Source organism: Astyanax mexicanus, chromosome 1 (genome assembly GCF_023375975.1).
Source record: "Astyanax mexicanus isolate ESR-SI-001 chromosome 1, AstMex3_surface, whole genome shotgun sequence".
NCBI lineage: Eukaryota > Metazoa > Chordata > Actinopteri > Characiformes > Acestrorhamphidae > Astyanax > Astyanax mexicanus.
The window spans coordinates 69530565-69554329 of record NC_064408.1 but is presented as its reverse complement, the minus strand read 5'-3'; the positions used below and the strand labels follow the sequence as shown (position 1 = coordinate 69554329).

At 39.3% G+C, this 23765-nt stretch overlaps 2 protein-coding genes across 6 annotated transcripts in view; one reads left to right on the top strand and one right to left on the bottom strand.

The window, feature by feature from the left end:
- brf1b (BRF1 RNA polymerase III transcription initiation factor subunit b) overlaps positions 1 to 23765 on the top strand; it is an 88973-nt gene that overhangs the window by 12407 nt on the left and 52801 nt on the right. For both annotated transcript variants that reach the window (XM_049482161.1, XM_022663992.2), the window contains 6 exons: positions 336 to 509; positions 4875 to 4906; positions 8248 to 8320; positions 17407 to 17556; positions 19784 to 19877; positions 23493 to 23619. In XM_049482161.1, coding sequence (XP_049338118.1) covers positions 336 to 509; positions 4875 to 4906; positions 8248 to 8320; positions 17407 to 17556; positions 19784 to 19877; positions 23493 to 23619 — 650 coding nt within the window. The remainder of the gene's footprint in view (positions 1 to 335; positions 510 to 4874; positions 4907 to 8247; positions 8321 to 17406; positions 17557 to 19783; positions 19878 to 23492; positions 23620 to 23765) is intronic.
- On the bottom strand, positions 9390 to 14056 carry btbd6b (BTB (POZ) domain containing 6b). 4 transcript variants are annotated; one of them, XM_007230931.4, is made up of 5 exons: positions 13759 to 14056; positions 11436 to 11730; positions 11255 to 11345; positions 11016 to 11134; positions 9390 to 10880 (listed from the first exon to the last, which is right to left on the bottom strand). In XM_007230931.4, exons 2-5 carry the CDS (start codon positions 11639 to 11641, stop codon positions 9848 to 9850), a joined length of 1449 nt encoding a protein of 482 aa, XP_007230993.3. In that variant the 5' UTR covers positions 11642 to 11730; positions 13759 to 14056; the 3' UTR covers positions 9390 to 9847. The 4 variants fall into 4 exon arrangements, with proteins under 4 accessions (XP_007230993.3, XP_007230992.3, XP_049338141.1 ...); XM_007230930.4 differs by lacking the exon at positions 13759 to 14056 and adding an exon at positions 11817 to 12471; XM_049482184.1 differs by lacking the exon at positions 13759 to 14056 and adding an exon at positions 12166 to 12471.

Below are 23765 nucleotides of genomic sequence, written 5' to 3'. Positions count from 1 at the left end.
ACACTTTGGGATTGTCCTAGACTGATTTATTCAATGTGTCAATTGAATTACAACTTGGCCTGCGTCACGGGTGTGTGAGTGAGCAGACAAACTCCTGTGTATGAAGTGAGTGTAAGAGAGTGAGACGAAGTTGCAGATGGTCTCGCTCTAGGGAGGAAAACAGCTGTCTCTCTGCCCAGGGAACCTCAGGGTGTTTTCACTCCCCTTCCTCTCCAAGTGCCATTAAAAGCTTGTCTAGATGTGCACCATTCACATGACATCACTGCTTCTGGAAAACCAAACACCTGCATGTGAAGTCATGCTCTAATGGTGTGTGTGTGTGTGTGTATTTCTAGGGAAACGGCAAATACACAGTCTGGGCAGTCAGTTACAGCTAAACCAGCACTGCCTGGACACAGCCTTCAACTTCTTCAAGATGGTGGTGAGCAAGCACCTGACAAGAGGACGCAAGATGACCCACGTCATAGCAGCGTGCCTCTACCTGGTCTGCCGGACCGAGGGCACACCGCGTATCCTTCCCCAGTCTTCTCTTACACTCATTCAGTTCAGGTTGGAGCACAGCACTGTGATGAGCCTTGTACACTCTTAATTATTACAGGTGTTTTTGAACCAGTGCTGTGGAAAAAATAGTTTTAGTCCTTTCTTTTTTTTTCTTTAAGTTTCTTCAATGTTTTATGGGACCCCGCATTTTTTTTAAAAACTTTACATCAAGTAGAGTGTGCCCCCTATTTAAAACAAATGTGCCAAATTGATTTTTAAACAATATTATTTACAGAAGAACCTCATTTGACGCCCTTAAGGACATATTAAAAGATGTTCTAAAGGAATACTTCATTTACCATATCTGTAACAATTTATTACTTGCCCAATTACAACAGATCGTTGATTCAAAATACAACTGGTATAGACTGTTTGTCTTTTCATGGTGTGAACAGTAAATTACTCAAATTATGTTAGGATTCGATTTGATTTGATCATTTGACAACATATAAGACAATATATTATATTTAAATAGAGCGGGGGTAAATGTGTCATGTCAGAAGAATTAAATGAATGAAATAAGACACAAAAATGATTATGCACAGGTGACAGGTGTGTTAAAGTGTGTAAACTTTTTTGATCAGGTAAAATAGTATTAAATCTGTAAAGTGCACCGCACAAACAATTTTTAATTAAAAAATAACTTCCACAGCTGCATTGTCCATTTGACATAAACAAGTGAAAGCAACTTTCCTTTAGCCTGTTTGTATTATTTATTACTGTACCTGGATCAATTACTTTTTAAGAAAAACATGTTAGAGTTTGGGATTTAGGACAACTGCCCAGAACTCAGCAATCTTCTGGATTTTGGTCACCCCATTCTAGGCAGTTTGAACTTACTCTCTCACCTGAACCTGACCCTTTCCTCTGAAAGAAAAAAAAAAACAATAGGAAGCCCATGGCTAACAGGCTAGCCACACACACACAAAGGAAACATTAAGACTTGGACATTATCTACCTCATCTTCTATATTTCTGTATCATTAATTAGCTGAGACACATACATACAGACACTACTAGTGTATTACCTTGGCTTTTATATCAACACACAGGTCAACCAATGGCACAACAGCTAGCTCCTGTCACTCCAGTTTAAATGAATCAGAATAAAATGAATCAGAATAAATGGATGATAATGATGGTCTATCAGTATTGGTGGATATCAACCGATTTTCATTGATTCTGTTTAGTTTGAAATTAGTTAAAATTAGTGAGCTAATAACTGTATGCACTATTTAACAGGAATCATACCAGTACTGGGCAAACATTTAGATTTGACCACCATTTAATGTCAGTATTTGATATATAATGGTGTATTTATTATAGTCAGGAACAAACAGAGTGGTGCTGGAGTACAAAGCTGAAATATTTTCATTTTAGTAATTTTACCACATTTTAACCCTACAGATTCAGTATGACATTTTCATATTAGTACTACATAATTTGAACAAACAGACAGTCCCTTACACTGTGGCAAAATGTATTGATGAATAAAAGAATAGAAATACTTAAAATGACCTAAAATAAACTCTTTTTACATTAACTTCTATTAAAAGTTTAGAAGGATTTTTCTCTCTCCTGTGAAGTTGCTGTTTTGGAGATACTTGTTTTTCACTGGACAGCGACAACATGAAAAATATCAGCTATTAGCAATGTTGTCCATATTGTAGTTTTGCTTATTTTGTTACTAAATTGAACTGTATATAATAAGCTGTGCATCAGTGGAACTCTGTTCTATGGCATGATGGAGCTCTATCCAGTACTTTTGGGATAAGCTGAGGAGTGAGGGGTGAAGTGGGGTGAGGTGGGGTGGTGATCATCCAACATTCTGGTCTCACAAATGTTTTGCCACTAGATGCAATCAAATCATCACAACAATGCTCCAAAATCTATTATAAAGGCTTGCCTGGACAATAGAGACAGTTACTCCAACAAAAGCAGGATTCAATATTTTGTCCATATACCGTTTACCTCTTCTAGCTTCTACCTAATGGACTTTCATGGTCATAAGTATTCATAAATATTAAATACGTATCAGTATCTTCATTAGTTAAATTAGTAAATGGATTCTATATTTAGTTAGTCTCTTTTTAGCCCATTAATGGACGTCTACAGTTTCAAGAGTGGATGAGCTGTTATGATTTGCAGTATGAAGCAGAGCCGAGCCGATTTGATCACTCCCTGTCAGGACCAACTTCCTCCATTTGTTTCCTTTCAACCATGTTCCAGTTTTATAGCCAGAGATATACAGTAGGAAATGGAAAATTACTTTAGTGAAAAACCTCTTTTCAGCTTTGCTCGCCTCCAAATCACGTCAGAATGACGTCAGCCCTTTCAGTGAACTAGAGCAAAGTGTTACATCACACACACACACACACACACACACAAACAAACCTGCTCATAATACCCTCTTTCCCTGTCCCGCCCTGGTCCCTGAACTGCTGTTGTGAGGCAGCAAGGAGTGTTCTGTGCTTGGTTTGTTTTCACTAGGGTGTGGCTGTCTGTCCCTGGGGGTTGGGAAGGGCTCACTCAGTAGTCAGGCTACACTCCAACTAAGCTTCACAGATTTAGCACAGGCTCCAGTATTACTCCTACTGTCTGTACTACTACTGTTACTACTACTGATTATTATGAATATGAGTAATATAATAACTAATACTAACAGTATTACTACTGTTAATGATATTGCTGCAACTGATTATTAGTGTTAATTCAACTCCTATTATTATTTTTACTCTTATACTACTACTACCACTGCTGCTTCTACTGCTATTAGTGCTACTTTATTCACAATTACAAACACCACAGCTATTACTAAACCTACTACTACTGCTACTGTTATTACTACTATATTTTTACTGCTACTGATATTATAAACACCACTTCTATTACTACTTCTGTTGTTACTACTATGAATACTATTTTGGGTTCATGTGCTGATGCCACCCTCCAGTAGATATACAAGGGGTTGGACAATGAAACTGAAACACCTGTCATTTTAGTGTGGGAGGTTTCATGGCTAAATTGGAGCAGCCTGGTGGTGAATCTTCATTAATTGCACATTGCACCAGTAAGAGCAGAGTGTGGAGGTTCAACTAGCTGGGTAAGAGCACATTTTTGCTCAAAATATTGCAATCCAAACAACATTATGGGTGACATACCAGAGTTAAAAAGAGGACAAATTGTTGGTGCACGTCTTGCTGGCGCATCTGTGACCAAGACAGCAAGTCTTTGTGATGTATCAAGAGCCACGGTATCCAGGGTAATGTCAGCACACCACCAAGAGGGACAAACCACATCCAACAGGATTAACTGTGGACGCAAGAGGAAGCTGTCTGAGAGGGATGTTTAGGGGCAAAAACGTAAAACCACGGCTGCTCAAATCACAGCAGAATTTAATGTGCCCCTCAACTCTCCTGTTTCCACTAGAACTGTCTGTTGGCACAATACATCATTGTGGTCTAAAACCAGGTGTTTCAGTTTTAATGTCCAACCCCTGTATACCATACATATGTACATTTTTGATGCTGACAAATGCATTTTATTTAAATAAAATCCAACTGGATCAGCCTTACAATTTCTTTAGGATTACAGCATTTAATATGTAAATATTTTTAAATATTTAAAAATATTTTATGAATAAATATTGTTATTCACTAATAATACATGATATTTAGTAGTAGTAAATAACGAAAAACAACAGCTGCCTAATAACACCACCTTCTAAACTACACTGTCTGAGACAGTTAGCATTAGCACTCTCTTTATCTACCTGCCTATCTTGTTTTCAGAGTTTCTGCCATTGCTATTAGCAACACTTTCCCAAACTGGTGTGCTTTTTTATCCTTATCAAGATCGGCGCCGTAATTAAGGCCCTTAGACTGATCGCCTTCGCTATCTCTTGATAAGACAGGATTAGCCTTTCCCTTTCAGTGGTACTAATCTCTCCCTACTGTACTTAAAGAGCATTAGTCACCATGGAGACCCGCCATGCCACAGGTGTGAGAGAGAATGTGCTTGTCAGGTGAGTGGTGATGGCAGACAGACAGGGTGAATCCCTTCCTCGCTGTGAGGCTCAGGTTTCGCCTCAGGCTTGTGGGCACGCAAAGGTGGTTGGGAAAAGATTAATCTTAATTCCAAACTAATCCAAAGTGACAATTACTGCATCAGAGTTATCGGATTTGCATTAATGACATTAAAGGGTGAAGATACTGAGTGAATATGTAATGTTTTTAGCTTCTTAGCTGGTTTATTCTGAACACTGCATGCCTCTCATTCGTCTTGTTTGAAATACCTGTCATTTTTTCCCCTTTTGCTTCCTTAATTTATCTGCAGACATGCTGCTGGACCTGAGTGATCTCTTGCAGGTTGGCATTCTGATATTTCATTACATCTTTAAATCAGCCATATCCTACATTTCTCTTGTGGCTTAGTATCAGTATATTTAAACAGGCTGATTTTGTTATTACACATTTACACTGTATTTGTTTTGAATGATATAATGTCTCATTCAAAATGCTTATATCTTATATATTCAACAGAAATTGGTGGACCTTTCATATTCATTTGTGTAGGCTAAATAGGTGGATAAACACTAAACAAGCACATTATTAGCAACCCTATACTAACACTGGGTAGGGCCTCCCTTTGCTTTCAAAACAGCTTCACTTCTTTCTGGCATAAATTACTCAAGAAGTGAGAAAACATTCCTTCAAGATTCTGGTCCATGTTGACATAATTGCATCATGTAGCTTCTGCATTTTTTTCAGAAGCAACTTCATGCTGTGAATCGCCTGTTCTACATCCCAGAAGTGTTCTACTGAATTTAGATCTGTTGACAGGATAATATTATCATTATATTATGACCACCTCCTCGTTTTTAAACCTAATAAGCTTCAATAACTGGAGCAGTAGCAAACCTTAGGAGTACTTTACTGCTGTAAAAGCACAACACACACTAACACATCACCACCATATGCTGTATGTGAGTGTCACTTCAGTGCTAAGAATGATTCTGGTCATTGAATATCATGCACAAAGACAGACACAGGACTACAGTCTGTATTTCTAAAACTACACAGTGCTCATTTAGAGTAGAGAAGTGATACTATAGAGCTGGTAATTGGAGATAAAAAATGTGTATGTATTGGACTTCTGCCTCACAATAGATAATTGAATGGATGAGCTGGAGTAAATTGGTCAGCAAGTTTATGTAAATGTTCAATGAGACAAAAAATGTAAAAAGTGTTGTAGTGGTGGTATGTGTTGGATGTGATGTATCCGCATTGAAAAATGCTTTGAAAGCAAAAGCTTATGAACAGTATTAAAAAAATCGATGTTTAGTGGTTTTTAGATTATATTAGTGTTATATTATTAAAACTATAATGTCCACTCCAGTTCTCCCTCATTTTATCTGTCTGCTTGTTTTTTAGAGTTTCGTCCATTGTTATTAGCAACATTTTTTCCAAACTGGTGTGTTTTAATCCTTAGCCAAATCGAAGCCGTAATTAAACCCTTAAATGCCTTGTCCCTTATACAGGCTACAGGTGTAGGTGATACAAAACCCGTTTTTCTGCAGTAAAATAACTTATTTAGATTCAGAAAATGTAAGGGTTTTGAAATCTTCTCCAGAACACTTGTAAAAGCTGCCTGTTCACTCTCTACTCTACTTAATAATTTCAGTAACAGGAATCAACCCAAAATAGACGTAAAAACTAGACAACCATAATGACATGAAAGGTTTGGAGGACATGAATGGTTTGATTTGTATTAAGGAAAATATTGATTTTAAGATGAAGTTCAGGAAATAGACAATTTATGATTTTATTCATTATATTTTGACATGATTTTGTTTTATATTTTATATTACAATTACATTATTATGATGTATTATGATGCTTTCCAGTAATGTTCCTTATCAAATATGAGAGCTTTTTATGTAATGCTTGAATAGAAATCCTCAAGATTCAGTGGTGGGATGTCAGACACACAGAGGCAGAGTGGATTTTAGATCATTATATTACTAAAACTATAAGGTACATAGACAGTAGTGCAAGTGAAGCAAAAATTTAAGGCCTATGACTAAATAGTCAACAATAACACTATCCTCAGGTTATTCTGGTGTAAAGCATCATATGAAAACATGTGAGTGGGGGTGATAAGTAAAATGTAGCTGAATTAAAAGTTACATGTTTTATTTAACTGCCCATGTCTGTCTGACATTTTGATATTTAATCATTTTCCGATGTTTGCATTTTGAATGAGACAGGGCCTTGCTGCGCCTGAGGCTTTGGTCTCAGCTGGACCTCGCTATGTAAATGAAAGCTTTCAGTCGAATTGAATAGTGAGACAAGGCAACACACAGTGCTAGACGCTACGCACAAAAGGGTTGAGGAAGTGAATGATAAATTGTATTGACATTGCCCATGAACTGGCTGAATTGTAAATCCAAATGGTTGTTTGCCAGATCAGCTCTGTTTGCAGCATACACTGCACAGCCCTTAATGCTTGTGGTTCCGAGGGGAGGCATTTCACAGCTACACAGCTGGTGTTACGCTTATTTTTACTCTCTCAGCTGTCCTGGGAGCATAGACCCTTGAACCCTGTCTGGTGCTGAAGGGATGTTAAGAGGAGGGGATATAGCCAGGATGAAATATGCTACGAATCCTAGGCAAGTGCTGCCACACCCTGCTCTGACAGCAGCCCGCCATGCTGGGCATGCCAGGCTAACTAGAGACCTGCTGCTGGGGTCTTGACCTCTGTACATTAATGGGTTGTTCCAAGTGCTCTGTGCATGCTTTACACTCTCATCATAGCCAAAGAAGAAAGCGCACCAATTAGACTATGCTTGTTTTGATCTTAAAGTGAAAGAGAATGTGTTTTCTGACTTAGTGTGCCAAAGCTGTAAACATTGTAAACTTAGAATTGTGGATAAGTATAATACAACAATAATGCAACTGTACTGATGCACAAGATGTTTTTCAAGAATATGAGCTACTATATTATGTTGTTCACATATACAGTGCTGTTCAAAAGTGTAGAATCACTGTTGTCAGTAATATATTCCATGAGTTATAGGGAATAGGTGGTAGGACAAAATGAATAATAACTTGAAACTTAAAAATACTTAATATTTAAAAATCAAGAAATATTACACATGTCCAGAGTGATAAATAAAGCTAAAATAAATCCTAAAAACACAGAAAATCTAGACTTACCCTAAAATAGATGTGCTACAAAGGGCTATTTCAGTGTTGCCAGAGAAGAACCACTTTTTGTTCCATAAAAAAGAAAGGTGAGTGTGAAGAACCTTTACATAAAGTGTAAGTTTATTAAACATTTAAATTTTTTTTCATACTCACATATCTCTTTTAAAATAATAATTCTTAATGGAACAAAAGTGCTACCTCCATGGCATCACTTCTAGAATGCATCATAAAAAATATGAAATAAAAACTAATATTCAAAATCTATTCATGTATCAGAGTTAGCAAAACAGATAACTTGTCTTTTAGCTACATGAATGTGAAAACATATTTTTGTATATTATTTATTGTTTAATAAATAGTTCAATAAATCCTTGTATGCAATATTGATCTGCATTGTATTAGTTATTATTGTATGTAAAAGTGCAGTGTTATTATTATTTTAAATGAGGGCACAAAATATGCAAGTCAAATTTGATCCAAGCTTTTTTTTTTTTACACAGGTGAATGTTTACATCCTGGGCAAAACCTTCCTGCTGTTAGCCAGAGAGCTCTGCATCAACGCCCCTGCTGTTGGTAATGTTATATTTTACTTCTGCACATGAACACAGCTTCCTTGATTTTCAATCACTCATATGCCAGTTCATTTTTTCAATCAAATGTCCCGTGCCTTGTCATGTCATAAAGAATGAAACATTGAGGATGTATGTTATTTTAATAAAGTCTAGACTTATGGAAAATATGCCCCCATATAGCTAAGAACAGACCTTTAGTGTGATTCCTGTAACTCTACCACATTTAGTTAATGGCTGGAAATTAGCTGTCCATCTGTTTCAAAGAAAACTACACAAAGGAGTTGCAGTCTGACTTTAAGAACATAGGGGGCACTGCATCCCACATAAAATCCATTCAGCTCCATCACCTCATCTATGTAAGCCAGCCTTTCTGTTTCTCTTTGCCACTGTGGAGATAAACACGTCCTCTGTTCCTTAGATTCATCACGTTAAAGTGCGGTGAGCCAAAATTATATCCAAGTATACAACCGGGAGCATCTCAGTAATAATGCACTTATTGTAATCCCAGCAAACAGACTGATTAGCAGCTTTCCATGTGCTCTAATTTCATATTCAGCTGCTTGTCTGTTGAAAATCTGCCACTTTACCAACTTGCATCTGCTCTGCGTTTTCTAAACCCTCAATTTGAATGCAAAAGGCATTGCGGCAGATTCTTTGGGCTGAATTCAAACAATCTCCCCATTCAGTTTCCCCAGCAGTCTGGCAGGCAAAGTGGTTCCTTTATGTGGGCTATGAAGATATTTCACCCATACATGACAGTCATTGTCTCATTAATACAGATCAGGTTCACTATGGCTGATGAAATTGTTTTTTGTATTCCTCAAAATGATTTCATGCACAATAGAGTCAGAGAGCAGATGTTAATCTTAGCCCGAAAAAGGCAGCTGAGGTTTTCTTGTAAGTACAAATATGCTAATGAGTATCTGGGCACATTCAGTTAGGAGTGTTTTTTAGTATTGGGCAGACTAGTTTTTTTTTTTTTTTTTTTTTTTTAACATTCCAGTCATAAGACTACATTATGAACTATAAACCCACAAGTGAAACAATAACAGAGGGTGACAACTTTGCAGTTTGAGTCACAAAACTTTTATGATCTGCAGTTTAGTAAGCTGCACACTAATACAAGACATTTCATTTGTCAGTCAGCATCAAGCTGTAAACAAATTAGCCTCAGGTTATGTACAAAACACAACGCGCTAGTGGTAGTGAGCCACCAGGAGTGCAATACATCTATTTCTTTGTTTATATATATATATATTTATTTATATATAGATCTGCATGCCGCAGCATCAATAATTAAATCAAATATACTTTTTTTTTCAATAAATAAAGCAGAGGAGCATTCCTTCACTCATACTTTGTCAGAAGAGTCTGTTTTAGTGTAGATAGGCTTTGCCATTCAATTGTCCTCCACTGCTACATTGAAAAGAAGGCAAGAGCCTCTCAGGACCCTGTACTTTCCCATGTGTTCATTGCATCCAAATCCAGCTGAGTGGAATGCACTTCAGTACTGCTGTCCTCACACCTTTCAGGCATAGAAGACCAGCTCTGGGATCTGACCGCCCTGCACACCAGTGCCATTAGTGCTGTCCGAAGAGCACTGGAACTGAAAGGTCACCTTCCCACACTGCACTTCTGTCATTCCCTCTTGTCCAAAGTAGCTAAGCTCATTCCCATCCAACACGGCACTAACTGTGTAGAAGGCATCCTGCTCCACCTGAACCGGGTGCTCAAACCACACAGAGAAAGTGCTGCTCGAACCGTCCGAAATGAACTTAGTCAGGTTCTGGGCCAGAATCACCCCTTGACGCTTCAGTTCGATTTTGACGCTGTACTCAGCCTTCCCGCCACTAGAGCCATACAGGCCCAGTCCAGCAATGAAGATCCGCTTGTCCACAGCGAACTGGATGCTGTCACAGCGGCCACGGTAGCGCCACTGGTTGCTGCGATAGGCAGAGGACTGAAAGCGGTGGCAACGCTGCGGCGTCAGTCCCTTCCTTTTAGTCAGTGGGAAGTCCAGTTTGGGCTTAGTGGCTGCTGTATACCACAGAAAAACGTCATGAGTCTCTTCCAGTGTCAACACATCCGACTGCGCTGCTCCATCTGCAAACTCCTCCAGCGTCATGGTAGGAATTCGCACCAGATAGAGGGCTTTGCCCAGCACGGCCCTCTTGTTGCGAGCCGTTGGTCCCAGTCCTTGCCTTTTGCATTCGGCCACAGCCCATTCCAAGACGGCCTGAAACACTACAGCCTCACGAGTGTTTAGAGTCTCTCGTTTCAGGATGATCTCCAAGGTCTGTAGGTCAATTTCACAGAAGCCTTCAGAACGCAGAGCCAGCTCGGCCTGAGCATCGATAACCTCCCAGCAACGCTGAGTGAGCTCAGGCTCTTCAAAGAGCCGACTCTGGGACAGCAGCACACAGGCGTTCTTGGCCTCCAGGCTGGTCTCCAGGAAGGTGACACAGGCCTTGGCCAAGGCAGGCACTATATACTTTTTGGCGGCGTACAGAGTGGCCAGCACCGTGTCCGCCTCCAGTTCAATCTCGTCACTGTACAGATATCTAGAAGGAAAATAAGGAGAATATCATCAGCACATTGCTTTTTCTTAATAAACCTGTACTATTAAAATATTAAAAATTGAGCATTTACATGGGGATTATAGTTAAAAAATCCTTTAACCATAACCTTTTACTTACTTTAATAGGATTAAAAAAGCAGCAGGCTCCACGTCAGGAATATGAATCTCAGATTCGCCTTCAGCAAGATCCCCGTAAAACATGGCACCAAACACTGAACTCCCCACTGCCAACACATACTGTGAAAGACACCCGAACAGAAAACATAGCATAGGATAAAATTAGTCTTGTGCAGTGACTAAAACAATAGCCCCCAGGCTACTCCAGATTAAAAAACTGCACTGCACTCACTTACTCACCTTATGGGCTGGGACTTTTTGGGACTCGCCAGGGGGACCCACAATGAAATGAACATCAGCCATTAGTTCGTTATTGAACATCAAAGCATTCCTGGGAGAAAAAAAAAGATTGCAGCTTTGAAGTATGTCTGTAATTGCAGTCTAGGCTCTTGAACAGCATAGTGACTAAATGTGCCTTTACCTTTCTCGCAGTGTCGGATGAGTCGCCTGCCAGGTGGCAGTCTCGACGTTGTTATTGTTGATGTTCTGCTGAGTGGTGGTGGACGTCGGGGTGGTCACTGTTTGGGTCACCTGAACAATGTTCTTTTTACTGGTGGCAGTAACCGCTGGACTGTTGCTGTTCGGCAGATTAGTATTTATGCTAGCAGGGTACAGTTCTGCAGCCATCTTCTTCTTCAAGGACAAAGTCACAATCTCATAGCATGCTGGCAGCTTGCCGGGTCCCTTCCCACTCTTTCTAGTCCTTTTTAGGGTCTCTGGAAGCAGAAGGAAAAATGTCAGAAACTTCATGATCCGGCCATACAGGCAATCTGGAGGTGTTGGCATCAGCAAATAAATCCACCAGTGTGTAGGAGATCTGAGAGAACGGCAGGTGCACTGAGGGAGGCGCTCTCTTCTAAGCGGACAGGTCCCGTGTTTTCAAATACGAGCTCACGACCTACGCGATCACATAACGCTGCTCTCTCTCTACAGGGAACAACACAGACGCGTCCGTCCAGCGGAACTATTCCAACGCCCGTACTTTTTCCTCTTTCTCATCGCATCCTCAATCACGGAGAAAGCATCTCCCCTCGAGTCCCAAATCCACTGCAAACCGCCAGAGAACCAGAAAAACGACTGACTCAGACGAGAAACGACTAGCCTAGATGAGCGTAAATGAGCAGTGGCATGTGATCTGTATCTGTGCTTACCATCACCAGCAGCATCACCTCTCTCTATCTCTCTCTATACTGCTGCTGCTGCTCCTGTATTGTAAACGCTCGTTTTGTGCGGCCAAAGCAAACGCCCATACCCGCGCCGACCAATCAGACTAACGGACGTGCCGCACGTCTGTAGACGCGAGGCTCCTCCCACGGCGAAAAGGCCCGCCCACTCTCGCCATAATATACCCGTACAGCCGAAGCAGCAGATTTAACCCTTGCGCTGGAGTTGAAAATTAGATATGGATGATTCAGGTCCAGAAAGTAAAACTCCACCCCGGGATTTTACTCTAACTGCTTGGCAGGCACGAGCTACAGCTAAGCTAGAGCCCATGCAGTTGTAACAAAAATCCTGGGGTGGATTTTTACTGTCTGGACCTGGAGTACCTGCCTCTATTGACAGTATACGTTCACGTCAGCATTTACGCCGACACGATCGCAGCTACAAGAAAAAAATAATAAATAAATAAATTTAGAGATAAATACACTAGATTACATTCACTGCGGCTGTTTAAAAACGCGTAAACAAGCACGTTAAAAATAGCGGAACATAAACAGCAGTGTTGTATCTTTGCTATTTCGGCGAAAAAACGTATTTTTGTAGATACAGAGCTTCTGAGACCGTTTCGCGAAGTTAAACTGGCTACTTTAAAACTGGCCATTGACAGAAGAGCCGGTGTTGTGTCGAGTTGTGCTACCTTGTCAGTCCCGGCTACCGTAGTGTATATATTTTTAAATACTTTAAAAATGCAAAAGACGCACCATATTAGAGCATGTTCTCAGTGGAAGTCACTGTGTATCATTGTACAGTTATAGCAGTGAGAGGTCATCACAAACTATTTTTGTATTTTTTTATATGTTTTGCATTTATTTGTTTATTATCATTATTAGTTTTTATTTGCACCTTTGTGCCATGACAATACGTTTAGGTTGTTTAGTGCACACAAAAAAACAGGAAAAAAAGGTTTATTGTAAAAAAAAAAAACACGAAAAATAATTAATAAGTGTAGGTCAGCGCATGCGCAGTGACATTAGGAAGCAGGTATCGATGGGTAGCATAACTCGACGGAACACCGGAGCACATATACACACACATACACGAATGCAACAACACACACAAACATAACACAAATGAAGAAGTGTTGTGCACAGGCAACAGGAGAGAGTCCACCTTCACATTTCAACCACCATTTGTTTATTTTTCGCATAGTTTCTCGACACTAACTACTAGTAGCCTAGGTACTGTTTAAATCAGGTTTTCAGTAGCAAACTAACTACAAGCATCTGCAGCTGCAAGTCCTCTCAGCTGCTAAACTACCAAACCAGCTCCAGCTTCTCTACATCCTCTAAAAGCCCAGGCTATTTTTAAAGAAGAGAAGCCCCGGCTTGTTACGACACAGCGGCAGCAGAAGTAACTAGCAGCACTAGTTTTTTTAATACGAGGAGCCCCTCCGCACGGAGGAGTTCTCCTCCCCCAGCCGCTCCACAGCCGAGGCAGCGCCGCGCTTCCCCCTACTACACCCAGCCCGTCAACACCCGGACACAGAAAGTACCTACAGCCGTGCGCGGTTCTGAATTTGTTACCTTTTCGTGAAGAGGGGAAAAGAGGGAGCCCCGCTCAGCGGAAAAACACAGTCAGGTCTGGTCCGCGGACGCTCGTTCGCTCGCAGCCAGGAGCCATGTTAAATCCCGAGCCTGCTCTGGGAGAGGGGGGTTGGGCTTACGTCCTGCTTCCAGCTCGTTCTCCCGGCTTTCCAACAGAGGGCCCCGGCGTTACAAAATGGATCATTTGGAGGGGTTTATCAACGGATAACGGACTGGGTTAAGAGGCTTAAGCATCATACAAACCTAGACAACCGTATTTTGCCAGCCCAAAGTCTCCCGTAGGCAAACCCCTTCTTCTCATCAACTACAGCGTCCTCAAACACACTACACACTGTTCCACTCCAGTTACTCCCCCTGTGCTGTAAACACTGCTGACTCTAACACACTGCACACACACACCTGCAGAGGAACTAGTAGTTTAACCTGTATTTAATTTATATATATATACACGATACAACTGAAACAGGAGAAATCTGGTTATACCCTTTCTCTGTGCTGTATGTGCTGAAATGGGACACACAACTCTGGAAAGTATTAAGAGACCATTTCAGTTTCTGAATCAGTTTCTCTAATTTTGCTATTTATAATATATGTTTGAGTAAAATGAACATTGTTTTTGTAATCTATAAACTATAAACATAATTTCTACCAAATTCCAAATAAAAACATGGTCATTTAGAGCATCTATTTGCAGAAAGTGAGAAATAGCTAAATTAACAAAACAAGATGCATAGCTTTCAGACCTCAAATAATGCAAAGAAAACAAGTTCATTTCTATAACATTTTAAGCGTTCAGAAATCAATATTTGCTGGAGTTTGCATGCATCTTGCCATGTTCTCCTCCACCGGGTTGCATAAGATGCATAAGGTGGGTCATGCAGCAAGACAATGACCCTAAGCACACAAGTCGTTCTACGAAAGAGTGGTTCAAGAAGAATAAAGTATATGATTTGGAATGGCCAAGTCAAATTCCTGATCTTAATGCAATCAAAATGTTGCAGAAGGACCTGTAGTAAGTTAATGTGAGGAAATGACCAAACAGCTTAAAGTTGAAGCTATTATGTACAGAGGAATGGGCTAAAATGCCTCCAAGCTGGTGTGCAAGACACAGGAAAAATTTAGTTGCAGTAATTGCTTACACAAATTATAATTCTTCTCACTACAATTCTTAACTAGAATATAATTCTTCTCACTAAAATATTTGGCGGGAATTTTTTCTTAAAAGGAATAATAGACCCGAATAAAATTCTTATTGCTAGAGTACTTGACTGGAATAGAATTATTTTATTTATAATGATTCTTACTAGAACACTCACAAAGAATATCAGCATCATAACACAAATCAATGACTTTCATTGATACAAACAGTCAATATGCTGTATGTATCTGCACCAAAATTGATTTCATTTCTGTTTATGTTTTTAAACAAATGCTGATTCTAAGCCTTTAAATTTTAGTTTTGCATGGTGGTGCATATTTACACTGAAGGTCCAGAAAGACTCGAGTTTGTTTACCTTCAGTTGGAGTGTTGTTGCTTTCTGTTCAGCTAAAATTCCTCACAGCCCTAATTGTTAGAGGCCCTCCTGCCTCCCTGCATTCATTCATCAACTTTTTTAATCAGCCTTCGACAGCCACACACTCTCGCAAATCACACAAACCCAATCGCCCGTGTGACAAAGAGGCTTCCCGATCAATTTTAGTGCAGTACAGAGAGAGTCTCAGAGAGTTGTCACATGTGAAAATTTAATTTAGCCAAAATGACTGCTTCCTATTTTGCAGATGGCACAGAAAGACCAGCTCCTTGACTGTTTTGCTTCAGTATATTGATATGATAATTTAGTATAAAATTGCCTCTATGAGTTGGGGAAATCCAAGTGACAGAAGAGGTCCAGGGGGATTTCGAGTGTCCCCCAAGCACAGGTGGAGTCCATGCAGCAGTACGACTAAGATAGGATTGAGGCAGACTGGTTCTCTGAGCTGAACTCATTTCCCTTTTATTAGGACATCCGTGATGTGTACTTTAGTGGGGCAGCGGAATGAGTTTACCCAAGGACTTTGAAGTAGGTGGAAGTAAGGGATATTTGCTCCCTAAGCCAAGCCACTTTCAGAGCTCCCTATAGAGAGGCAATGCTCCAGATTCACCCTGATGTCAAGGAGAGCCTTAAAGAAGTTGGGTCCATTTAAACCCTGCAGTAGGGTGCAAATGAATAGCCTGCTTGTTCAAAGCAACAACTTGTATATGTTGTTTGCATATATACTTTGTACTCCCTGACAACTGCACTGCAGGTCAAATGATTGGAATCAGCTCAGACATTAACATGTAAATAAAAATGTTTTTAATAAATATTAAATAAGAAACAGACGCTTATGTGTGAACACAGACAATAACAGTTCAGTTAAATGCCTGCAACAACAGTGTAACAGATTGATTTATTACAGCCCTAATCATATCTACCTGATTCATAAGCTTGATTAACTGAATAGAGTGTGTTAAATTGCACGTTCATTAGTGTTTAGAATTAGAATTAGTAGTGGGTGTAGTGCAGCAGGATCCCCCTGACAGTCTAGGATTCAATTCCCCAGCCAGGCAAGCGTACCACACTACAATAACAATGTACATCAAAATCCTTGGGTAAGACTCCTAATTTAGAAATGTATTTGTATAACAAGGTTCAAATGGAAGAAATGCCCTGAAGAAAATGTAAATAATTTGTGTGGTCAATCTAAATGGCTGTTGTCATCAACAAATGTCTTATACAATGCAGTGATGTTAAACTGCACACCAGGAAAAAAATGAAAGAAAGTATAAAGTCTAATGCTGCATTCAGGTGGCGTTTGAATTGTGGTAAATATGGCACCCTCATAAATGTGATACCTGTGTTCCTGAGATGAGATGTCCTTCAGCCTTTTTACAAGGCTGCAGAAAAGACAGAATTAGTAATGGATGGTTTATAGCTATTTATTTTAAACTGTCTAGTTACGGTTTATGGTTGTTTGTATGTTCAACTTGGTATAGAACAGTGCTGTTTATCATTAAGTTAATAGCTAATTAATTCATTTCAGAATTTTGCCTTCAGACATTGGAAATATAACCTTTATTGCAGCATTATCATCCATCAAATACTGGACATTTTGCTCTGGAAAAAATTAAGAGACTACTTCAGTTTCTGAATCAGTTTCTCTGATTTTGCTATCTATAGGTTTATGTTTGAGTAAAATCAACATTGTTGTTTTATTCTATAAACTACGGACAACATTTCTCCCAAATTCCAGATAAAATATTGTTATTTAGAGCATTTATTTGCATAAAATGGCTGAAATAACAAAAAAGATGCAGAGCCAGAGACCTTAACAGCTTATCTATCTGCTAATGCTGATGCTGTTTACCAATGTTTACAGTCATTGTCTTAGAACTGGCAGTTGTGCCTTAGTCCCTGGCAGTTTTCTGGAGAAATGTCTTTCATTAAATTAGGTGTCAGTAAATATGCTTGTAAATTGACTGGAAAATATTTTTGGATGTTTATTTGCACAAATGTATATGTAAAATGACATATGTGGTTGTAAGGACACTCATTTGAGACACTAGATCTGAAACATCTATTCTGATTATATGTACTTTGTCCATAGATCCATGTCTGTATATTCCACGCTTTGCCCACATGTTGGAGTTTGGAGAAAAGACCCATGAAGTATCAATGACTGCCCTGAGGCTGCTGCAGAGAATGAAGAGGGACTGGATGCACACAGGACGCAGGCCATCAGGACTGTGTGGTGCAGGTACCAAACATTAAACCCTTCAGTCAAATTCTTTGTAATTGTGGAGACATTTATTGAAGCTAAATTGTAGGGGATTTTATTCTTTGTTATGCTTGTATGAACCACATTTCGAAGGCAAGTATTAATAAAAAATGATTAAGATAGTGAAACTGTATATTAGCTTGTAATAACCTATAAGCTGTACAGCCATCGCTAACTGGAGAACAGCTAACAGTTCCTAAATCCAATATTATTATTATTTATTACACTATTGATATTATTCATATGTTATATGATGCTTTACCAGTAAGATTTCTGTGAAAAGCCAATAAATTCAGTATATCCGTTGGCACCAGTTTCCAACACTAATGACAGCCTAGAGCAGGGATGCTCATTCCTAGACCTGGAGATCTACCACCCCCACATTTCACACACCTGATACAGGTTATTAAGGCCTTCAGGGACATGTGAATATTCTAGACTCGGGGTGTTAGATCAGAAATCTCCAGGGTGGTAGATTTCCAGGACCAGGAATGAGCACCACTGGCCTATAGCCTCTACATTTCGATTGTCATTTCCTCATTTTGTTTTGTAAAAGAGATCATTATACTGGGCTTCCCTCAGGAATGACTGTCTGAATATTCTGCCTCTGGGCCTGAAAGATGATACAGTTCATCATGACATGTTGCTGAATTTTGCTGCTGACTGCTTTTACCAAACTGTGAAGCAAACCCTTACCAGGCTTAAAGTTTGATATGGGACCTGGAAGAGGGTTGTAATGTTGCATAACAAGCCTGAACTCTGAGCACAGCACATTCAGTTCTGCTGCTCAGACCTCTTTGCCCTCCATCTGAAGCCCAGCATTTAAGCCCCCGTAGTCTGCCGTCAGCAAGATGCCCTTGCTTCAGAAAAGCATGCAAACATCCTCTATCTAGCTCCAGTTCTGTGCTCTCTCTCTCTCTCTCTCTCTTTTTCTCTCTAACTCTCTCTCTCTCTCTTACTTTTTTCTGTCTCACTTTCCCTCCTACATCCGCTGCTGCAATATCTGAATAATTAATAATTTATCATTAATCATTCACAGTATTCAGAGGAAGGCGATAAGTTTAGATTGGGGTTCTCAGCGATGAAGTTGATCATTTGGAGAGGATGTTTAGAGTAAATGTAAAAACAAATTAGGAATTAGGGATATAGGTATTTGTTTGAGTAAAATTAACATTTTTGTTTTATTCTATAAACTACTGACAAAATTTATCCCAAATTCCCCCAAAAAATATTGTCATTTAGAGCATCTTTTTGCAGAAAAAGAGATGTCTGAAATAACAAAAAAGATGCCGAGCTTTCAGACCTCAAATAATGCAAAGAAAATTTTCATGAATATTTATATTTATAAAGTTTTAAGAGTCCATATTTGGTGGAATAACCCTGTTTTTTGATCACAGTTTTCATGCATCTTGGCATGTTCTCATCTACCAGTCTTACACACTGCTTTTGGATAACTTTATTCCACTACTGGTGCAAAAATTCAAGCAGTTCATCTTGGTTTGATGGCTTGGATTATCCATCTTTCTCTTGATTATATTATTGAGTTTTTTAATTTGGTAAAATCAAAGAAACCACATTTTTAAGTGGTCTATTTTTTTCCAAAGCTGTATATGACCAAGAGTTGCCGATATCAGTCTAAATTTGTAATTATTTATCGTTCTTGGTAATTCTTCCTTCTGAATAGCATTGCAGTTTAAAACTCCGTCTGGGTGCATTTATTATTTTTACAGCTTATTTCTTTGACGATGAGTGTAGATTTCCATTGGTATAGTGTTATAGTGTGGTTTGTTTTCAGTCTCACAGAAGACCGGAGCCTGAAGTGGATCTAAGCGTTTGGCGTATTGATTGAGCTCAGCTTGGTATGTTGTTGTAGTGCTGCATAAATACAGTGGAGGCGGTTGTGTGGACTGAGCTATAAGGCTGGCAGAAAAATGGAGAGGCATGTGGAGGTTTGTAGTTGTGTCATGTACTGTAGGACTGTACAGCAGTTGGTAAACAGCATTACAGCCTGACTGTATGTGCCTTGTTTACCAAGTCCATATGCAGCGTTTTCAGAATGCTCTGCAAGCTTTGTTGAGAGGCCAGGCCGAGGTGCCACGTACTTGGATAGTGCTTTCTCATTACTGTGTGTAAATAGAGAGCCTAATGAGATTGTGTCCAGTGTAATTATAAAACATAGTGAATGGATTACATCTCAATCTTTCAGCTCTGCTGGTGGCAGCCCGTATGCACGAGTTCCGCCGCACAGTGAAGGAAGTAATACGTGTGGTGAAGGTGTGTGAGGCCACTCTGAGGAAAAGGTAGGTGTCTGATCATCTTGGGTGAGTGTATAGTTTAGCTTATCCTCTCCTTATCCTCCTCTTACTTTGGCTTTTTATGTATCAGACTAGCTGAAATCAGATTTATATCTGAGGATTCTTGGTATTAGTACTCGCTGCCCCCTATTTATCTTTTTGGAATAGTTTTTTCAACCCTGTTTCGTATTTTCATTTCTTATCGATTGTAAACATGCACTCTTCCCTACTGAAAAGTCTTTAAGTCCTGCTAGGATTCTATGAATGAAGAAGCATGAATCACAAATCATTCTATTCAACAACTATATTGACAAATGTGAGGAATGCTCTTGGTACGGTTGCCAAATCAAACACTGACTGTAAAGGACGAGAAAACAGAGCAGCACTAAAAAAATAAGATAATGATAAGAAAATACGGTTCACAAATCCTGTGTATAATCAGTGGGCACAAAACAGAGCTGTGACTTGTGATCAGTTATTAACCAAATGAGGAGGACTGTACACTGCCTGGCCAGATATAACTGAGCAAATGATGTGGGGTTGATGCTGAAGTTGGTCAGGTCTAGGTTCAGCAACAGTATGTGCTGAAAGAATGAGGTCAGCTGACTACCTGAATATACTGAATGCAGACCAGGTTATTCCATCAATGGATTATTTCTCTTGATGACACGTCCATATTCCAAGATGATAATGTCAGGATTCATGGGGCTGGAATAGTGAAAGAGTGATTCAGGGAGCATGAGATCATCATTTTCACACATGGATTGTTCATCACAGAGTCCAGATCTTAACCTCATTGAGAATCTTTGGGATGTGCTGGAGAAGACTTTGTGCAGTGGTCAGACTCTACCATCATCAATGCTGCTGCAAGATCTTGGTGAAAATTAATTCCACACTGGATTGAATAAAATCTTGTGAGATTGCAGAAGCTTATTGAAACACAGTGAATGCGTGCAGCAATCAAAGCTAAAGATGGTCTAACTAAATAATAAAGTGTGGGTTTTTTGGCCAGGCAATGTATCTTACATTAATATCCTGGTTAACGTGCATACATACAGTCATAACTGAAGTCAGTTGGTCAGATTGATCACCATATGTCTGGCCCATGTTTATGAAATCCTAACCGATGTTCAGAGGGACCCCACACATAATAACAGATTTGCTTGTTGTTAGTCATCCTCTAGTCATCACAGCCCTCACACAGCAAAAATCAACCAAAATGAAACAACACGTGCATTTTCAGATTATGCTCAAAAGAGATAAGTCCTGACCAGCATGTGATCTCAAAGAATCTCAGAATTTCTCAGAACCAGACCTGACCTTGAATGTAAACAAACAGGATAGAAGGCATTACAGAACAGATTGCTGTAGGTGTGTCACAATAATTACTTTACCAATTTTGTGTGGTACAAAACATGAACATTGCTGATTATGTTTTTTTTTTCTCAGCAAGGAGATCCCATTAACCTAATTGTGCTGGCATGTTGTGCTGCTTAAAAACAGCAGGTTTCTTTTAGATATTTAGAATGTTTATATTTCAAATCCATTGTATAAATATTCCTCATAATTAAACATTCGTAAACAGTTTATCAAAAATGGAGACACGCATAACATATAGTCAAAAGCTACCAGGGTCAGTAACATAAAGGCAGCATAAACAAACAACATACCAGAGAGCATAATTGAGAAAAGCAAGAGTGGTCTTCAAACAAGCTAGGTTGGCAACAGAGAGCAACATTCAATAAAATGGGCAGGGCAAAAACGTTAAATGGTAATACAGAAATCGGTCAATAAATGATAAGGCAGAATATAAAAAGAAACGCATCGTAGTAGAGCTAGGGAACCTAGATTCAATACTCAGCAACAAAAAGCTGAAACCGAGGGGTATTTATACTCAAAAGTTCAGGTGAGCAATCAGTAGCTGGGTGAACCGGAACGCCGTAGTGTCACGTGATCTGATGTGCCATTGTAGTTCTGAGAGTGAGAATGCTGGGAAATGGAGTTTCTGAGTCCAGAGCACATAGACTGACAGCATCAGGACTGACACAACCCCAGTTCCAATGAAGTTGGTTCGATGTTTAAAACACAGACAAATACAGAATACCATGATTTTCAAATTCTTTTTAACTTATATTCAGTAGAATACACTACAAAGACAAGATATCAAATGTTCATACCGATCATTTACTTTGTAAATTTGATGCCTGCAACAGGTTCCATAGAACTTGGGACAGTGGCATGATTACCACTGTGTTACATCATCTTTTTCTTTTAAAAACACTTAATAAGCGTTTGGGAACTGAGGAAAACAATTGTTGAAGCTTTGTAGGTGGAATTCTTTTCCATTCTTGTTTTGTGTACAATTCAGTTGCTCAACAGTCCAGGGTCTCTGTTGTTCATAGTGCACCACACATTTTGGGGTTGTAGGTGAAGTTGCATTACAGTGCTATTATATTATAATTCTATAATTGTCATAAAATTATCTTAAAATGAACATATGGTTTATCACAATTATATTCATCAATTTTGACACGCATTCGACATGCTGTAGTTCTAATATGTGCATTTTTCAGTAAAAAAAAACGTACATGACTGATAACTGTACAAAATTGCCATTTCATAGACAGATGTTTAGATTTGGCCAACATTTCAAAAAGATGTTTCACAAGAGCAGTTAATAAGAGATATTGTGCTAAAATGTTTATATTTTATTCATTTTACTTTTTGTTTTAGTCCTCTGCAACTGTTACATTTCTTAATAGGATTAAGACTATATTAGTATTAATTTAGATAGGGTATGGAGCAGGAAGAGGATGCAGAGAGGGAGTATATTTATTAACAAATGAAGAAAACAAACAATAAACAACAACAAAACAAGAACAACAAGAGATCACTGAGTACAAAAGGAAATAAACGCAACCTGAATTAATGCAGGAACGTCTAAGAACTGACAAACTAACAATGAAGACACATGGAAGGAACAGGAAACAGGAAACACCTAGGGACAGGTAATGAGGGGGCGGAGATACAAAGGAAATTCAGGCGAAGGCACTAGATGGGGGTGGGGACATGGAAGAACACACAACAGAGCACAGGGAGGAGAGAAACAAACAGGAGAGCAGTATAAACACGGAGACAGAACAGGACAGACATGGAGCCGAGCCAGAACGTGACACATTTATTCCCAATTTCTACATTTAATACGTATATATAATATGCACTACATGGTACTATAATTGGCAGATATGCTTCTTTGAATATTGCTGCATCAGCCTACAATTTCCATATCAGAGCATTCCAATTTTGTACAACATGGATATAAATAGAATATTCTTTATTTCTTATTTAATCAGTAGTGTGAGAAATGGAATGCTATTTTTGCGTTAACTTACATAGCAATTCCCATTTGGGGTGCTAGTGAAAATCAGCATTATAATTGCAGTGGAACTGCATTCAACTCCATTCATCTCTGCCCTTATTGATTATTGGTCTTTCCTGCACTGTCTTTCATATGAGTCTGTTTCTTTTACACCCATACTATAGGTTGTGATGAGTCGTGATTGTTGAAAATTTTTAATTTGCCTCAATCTGGCAATACTCACCCACACAATTTCTCCTTAGACTGACAGAATTTGAAGACACACCCACCAGTCACCTGACTATTGATGAGTTCATGCGAGTGGACCTGGAGGCGGAGTGTGATCCCCCTTCTTTTGTCGCTGGCCAGAAGAAGTTAAAGATGCAGCAGGTTGGTGCTGCTGTTAATGCTGTAGAAGCAGTACATGGCCCACATACAGTGGGTAAAGATGTACAGTATCTCTGGATATCTTTAATGTTATAAAGACACTGACTTGCTGTCATGTTGCATTTTCTCTCGTTGCATCCTGCAAGGTT